At 37.0% G+C, this 6,071-nt stretch overlaps 1 protein-coding gene across 1 annotated transcript; it reads left to right on the top strand.

Moving 5' to 3' along the window:
* Window positions 1-1,896: 1,896 nt before the first annotated feature.
* LOC139902212 (uncharacterized) lies at window positions 1,897-2,277 on the top strand. Its single transcript, XM_071884859.1, has one exon. It carries the CDS (start codon window positions 1,897-1,899, stop codon window positions 2,275-2,277), a length of 381 nt encoding a protein of 126 aa, XP_071740960.1.
* The last annotated feature ends 3,794 nt before the right edge of the window (window positions 2,278-6,071 follow it).

The following is a 6,071-nucleotide window of genomic DNA, read 5'->3' as shown; positions in this document are numbered from 1 at the left end:
TGCTTACTTTCCGAGTCATACTTTACCGCTACTTTATCATTGTGAGTTATAGCATTCCATTTTTACTTTAACTTATTTTGGAAACTGAGAATACATGCGGATTTTATGTTTTACATACAAGGCACGAGTACTTAAACTTATATATGTGTGGGTTATATAACGGCAGAAACATTCCCTTTAGCTCGGCAACGTTTAGTCATTGGTTTTTGAACCGGTGAACGCGAATCTTAGATATGGATCCATAGGGTTTGACATCCCCACTCGGGCTAGTCGCGCTAGCATTTAATGAGTGTTTAATACTTCTTAAACATACGCACTTGCCAAGTGTACTTTCAAGGGGTATAAACGTTAAGTTAGTTACCAAGTGCCCACGGTTAACATATACTTTATCATACTGTTTTGAAATGCTTTTTGTAGCACTGAAATCTCGTGGCCTACCTTACATACTGTTATACTTAAACTATAGCTCACCAACCTTTGTGTTGACATTTTTAAGCATGTTTTTCTCAGGTGCTTAAGGTTATTTGCTTCCGCTGTCGTGCTAGTATTGCCGTAGACACCCGCTGCTCTAGTGTTATCACCGCATGAACTGTTTATCTTGCATTCAAACTTTAATACATTTGAAACTATGTTTTGTAACGACCTAAGGGTCACATACATTTATTCATGCTTGCTATTCATAGAAGCATACTGTTGGTGTAAAACAATTAACGTCGGTTATGACATTATCTTTTTATCGTGAATGCAACTTCTTTTATTACAGCATATAGTACTTAACCTTGTAATGATCCTGTTGTTGATGATTCGTACACGATGGTTTTGTACGGGGCATCACACCGGGAACCTCTAAACCACCAGGTTTTTCTAAACCATTGTGGAAAACGACGGCTCATATTAGAGGAACGCCATATATTCCTAGAAAATTAGGAAAACGAACCAAGTCCGGAGAAGAAGAAACAAGTGATTCAGATTAGAGGGTTGTAATCATGTTGTATATTATATGTATTGTAGTGTGCTTGTACTTTTATGTTCTATGTAAAAATTGCTTGTATTGTTTGTTAATTATCTTTTACGAATCTAATCCTTGTCTATTTACAGTATAAAAACAAAATGGACGTTAAGGGTAGACAACCGAATATTTTAGAAGATCTACCAGAGGATATAATTGAGGAAATCTTGTCTAGAGTCGGTCAGAATTCATCAGCACAATTAATTACGGCAAAATTAACTTGTCAAACATTTGAAAGACTTTCCAAAAATGCCTTAGTTTATAAAAGGCTTTCCTTTGATAGGTGGGGTATATCACATTGGGGAGACCGTAAGTTACGCCGTGTTTTCTTTAAAGCGTTAAATGCGGGGAACCCAAATGCAATTTTATGCTACGGGTTAAGAACCTATTTTGACTCAACATATCCCAACATAGGATTTCATGAATTAGAAAGAGCTTCTAACATGCAACATAATGAAGCATGTTATGCTTACGGGTTAGTGATGTTCGCTTCTTACCAAAGTGAGAAAAAGAACATCGGATTGCAACTTTTAAATAAAACCTTCCCACAAGTGAGGGATTCACTAGTTGGGGTAAGAAACCAGGTTTTTAGATTATTACGAGGCTGTTGGACATTACGAAACCCTCATCCTTTTGACGACATTACAACATGCTGCCTAGCTAATGGTCATAACAGTTATTTTCCACAAGACCAAGGATGGGAAGTCATCTTAGTAAAACCAGAATGCATGACTTGTTTCTGGTCAACCAAACTAGATAAAGCATTATGGGCATTTAGAACCGCTTACAAGACACCCATAGGAACTACACCTTTTCGTCTAGTGTATGGGAAGGCATGTCATATTCCGGTTGAAGTTGAACACAAGGCATTTTGGGCAATTAAGGAGATGAACCTAGACCTAGAAAGAGCTAAGGAAAAATGGGTGACACAATTGCATGAATTAGAGGAGCTTAAGTTAGAGGCATATGACAACTCTTTAGTATACAAAGAGAAAACTAAGCGTTGGCATGATACTCGACTCAAAGGTCCCAAAGAATTTAATCCCAACGATAAGGTCTTAGTTTACAACTCCCGCTTTAAGTTCTCACCCGGTAAGTTGAAATCTAGATGGACGAGTCCGTACATTGTTAAGAAAGCTTATCCTACGGGTTATGTGGAGTTATATGGGAATGGGAACACTTTCAAGGTTAATGGTCATAGACTGAAGGTTTATAGAGATGACATCAATACTATTGAGCTAGATGACATCAAGCTCTACCCAAAATGACACATTTGCGCTAAAACGGGTCAAGTGATAGACCCGTGATCAAAACAATCATGTTTGTGTATATTTGTGCATTTAGGATTCCATTTCATATAGACTTGTATGATATTATGTTTTTATAGGTTGCATTTGCATATAGTTGCATTTCATGCATTTGGGTAAACCAGAAAACGTCAAAAAATAGCTTTTGAGTGAGTTGAAATGAATTTTAAAACTGTAAAACTGCTTCAGGTACAAAAGCGGTGCTTTTCTCCAAGGAGCGACGCTTTTGGTCTTCTAAGAGCGACGCTTCTACTACAATAGCGACGCTTTAACCTGTGATTTTAGGCCAAAAATGGACAGTAGCCAAGAACGTCGCTTTTCTTATGAAAAGCGACGCTTTTGTTTCCTCAAAAGCGATGCTTTGATTTGAAAAGTGGCGCTTTTGATCCTGCAGGAACGGCGCCCCTACTTCAGGTGCGGCGCTTCTGTACCTGAGCTGTCAACTTTTAAATACGACTCAAACACTTCATTTTCTCCACTCACTTCATTTATTCTCTCATATTGCGACCAAATCTCAGCAACTTTGGCCCCCTGCATCAAATTAACATCTTTTGTGGAGATTTCTTGCATTATTAATCATCGCCTAACATGAGTAAATTAAGATTCATGCTTCATTATCACTTTACATGAAAGTTATACGCCCATGGGAGATGCTCCTTTACATGAAAGAGAGTGTTTATCCATCGCTAACTCGTGAGTTCTTAGCAACTCTTAGGGTTGATTTCAAGGTCGCCTCTCCATGGATCCGCAACTACCTTAGGTTTAGGCTAGGGGGTGCAGAATGGCAAATGAGCATGGCCCAATTCATAGCATGCCTAGGTCTCTACACAGATTCTAATCCAGATTCAACCTTTGCATATTTGGCAAAAGGTGAGACCTACAACCCAAATGAGTTTGATCCCAAGCAAGCATGGAGCGAAATTAGTCATGTCAAGCCAACTCCCGATAATCTAGTCCCAAGTGCGCTCAAAAGTCAAATACTTAGGTGCATCCAAAGGTTCATCGCTCACTCAGTGTGACGCCCCGTACAAAACCATCGTGTACGGATCATCAACAACAGGATCATTACAAGGTCAAACACTATATGCTGTTTAAAAATCAGTTTTGCATTCATGAAAAGATAGCGTTTTACAAAAGGTAATGTGCTTCCTATGAATAGAAGCACTAACATAAGTATGTGACATAAAGGTCGTTACAAAGCAATTGTTTGAAAATAACATAAGTTACGAATGCAAAATAAAAGTTCCATGATTGAGACATCTCTAAGTAATGCAGCAGAAGTCTAACACAACAAGTCTGTAACAGCAAGTCTATACACCAAGACTATAACATCAAGTCTAACAGCGGAAGCAACAACGTCTAAGCACCGGAGAAATACACGCTTAAAAAGTCAACACGAATGTTGGTGAGCTATAGTTTGTTTGTAATCAGTAAAGTAATGTAGATCACGAGATTTTAGTGCTTCAGCCAGTGTTTTAAATCAGTAATTCAAATCATTATGATAAAGTATATGCTTATCCGTGGGCACCCGGTAACTAACTTAACGTAATAGTAATACCCCCTAAAAGTACACTTGGTGAGTGCGTATATCCTCGAAGTATCAAACACCCGTTAAATGCTAGCGTGACTAGCCCGAGTGGGGATGTCAAACCCTATAGATCCATATCTAATATTTGCGTTCACTGGTTCAAAACCAATGATTAAATGTTACCGTGCTAAGGGGAATGTTTATGCCGTTATATAACCCACACATATGTAAAGTTTAAGTACTCGTATCAAATAAGTAAAACATAAAAAGCGCATGTATTCTCAGTCCCAAAAATAGTATAAGTAAAAAAGGGAAGCTATAACTCACAGTGTATAAGCAGTAAAAGTCGGTATGAAAAGTATGCAAGTAGTAAGTCGGTCCGAAAGGTCGTCAACCTAAATCAAAGGTCACTAAGTCAGTATTTTGTCCCCAAAAGTTTAAAAGTGCATAAATTAAGTTTAAGTGTCACCATCATCATCATTCATCGTTTGTAAAAGCTAAGTAAGTTTAACAAGAATAGAGATCGAAACAAAAGGCTGAATTTGGACAGCTGTTACGACCTATATACAAATCGAAAAGACGCGTAGTCAGTGGCTATGGCTCCGTATGTGCGTCCTCTAACCGCTGACCAATTTTCAGAACCTAACTCATCTTTGTTTGACCGTGGAGATGGTTTAAGTGCGAGTAGGTCAGAAATTTCAGCACAACGTTACAAAGGCGTAGTGACTTTCGGGAGGCAATAAATCCTAAACCGTATATCGGATTTAAGCGAGGCCTAAACAAAAAGTCATCTAATCGAAAAAAACTAACTGAAAATCGATTTTCCAGAAGTCCAGGAATCTGATCAGATCCCAGAAAACAGCAAACAAGTGCTCCGGTGGGTTTCTTGGTGCTTGATGCTCATCACGGTTCTCATCCTTGATGCTTGTAGCTTCAAGTGTACAACTCATTGATGGGTTAGCATCACCTTGATCAAGATCCAACCATCAACACACAATATGTTAAGACCAAGTAAGATTACAACTCATTTAAGAGCTTTAGAAGGATGATGAATCAAGGTTACATCATATTCTTAGTCTTAATACATATACAAGTTCTATTTACAACTAGGGTTTAAGCCATAAATAGGCCATATACTTTCATTTTTGTCTCAATGTAGGCTATATACCCCAAAAAATACCATATACTCTTAAAAGTTGTATCGATGTACACAAATTTAATAAGTTACCTGCTGAACCGGTAAAGTTAATTATTTACCATTTTTTTTCATTTTATATGGCTACAAATACATCATATACTTTCAGTTTTGTTCCGATGTAGGCTATATACTTTCAGTTTTGTTCCGATGTAGGCTATATACTTTCAGTTTTGTTCCGATGTATCACCAACGTCATTCTTCACGTTTGATGCCACGTCATCGTATAGTTGTTTATCCAGTTAATAAGTTTTATCCGTTCATATTAGTACACTTTATGAAAGTATATAGCCTACATTGGTATTTTTCGGGGTATATAGCCTACATTGGGACAAAAATGAAAGTATATGGCCTATTTATGGCTTTAACCCTTACAACTAAAGCTACAAACTTTACTTCAATCAAACAAGTATAAATACAAACTTGATCAAATAAAGTAATGGAACCCTAAGCTAGAGAGCTTTGATCCTTTTCACACAAGTTATGAGATTACAAAGCTAGAAAGCTTGAATCTTTGGTATTCTTGAAGATCTTGAAGCATAAAGTTTAGATCTTTAAGTTACATGAAGACCATAAACACAAGTTTTGATCTTTATAACAAAATAATGAGATCATAAGTTAGAGAACTTAGATCCAACAAAAGAAATAAAGATTAAAAGCTAGAAAGCTTGAATCTTGGTTGTTCTTGAAGATCTTGAAGCATAAAGCTTGGATCTTTAAGTTACATGAAGATTACAAACACAAGTTTGAATCTTTACAACAAAATAACAAGATTAAAGCTAAAAGATTTAGATCTACAAAATAGGTGAAGATTCAAAGCTAGAAAGCTTGAATCTTCCATGTTCTTGAAGGATTCAAATCCATGTTTGAATCTACAAGATGTAATCAAGATCAAAAGCTAAAAAGCTAGACCCCTTGATGATGATGATGAATTCGTGAAAGAGAAGGGAAGAAGAAGAAGAAAAAATCAAATACTTACACTTTTTAGAGTGAGAAAGACTAGAGAGAGAATTAGAGAGTAAGTGTGTGTAA

Source organism: Rutidosis leptorrhynchoides, chromosome 3, assembly GCF_046630445.1.
Source record: "Rutidosis leptorrhynchoides isolate AG116_Rl617_1_P2 chromosome 3, CSIRO_AGI_Rlap_v1, whole genome shotgun sequence".
NCBI classification, from domain to species: domain Eukaryota; kingdom Viridiplantae; phylum Streptophyta; class Magnoliopsida; order Asterales; family Asteraceae; genus Rutidosis; species Rutidosis leptorrhynchoides.
Note: the sequence above shows the minus strand (reverse complement) of the source record. Positions and strands in the feature narration are given on the sequence as shown.

Coding starts and splice junctions, on each gene's coding strand:
- LOC139902212 (XM_071884859.1), top strand. CDS start 1,897: ATGAACCTAGACCTAGAAAGAGCTAAGGAAAAATGGGTGACACAATTG.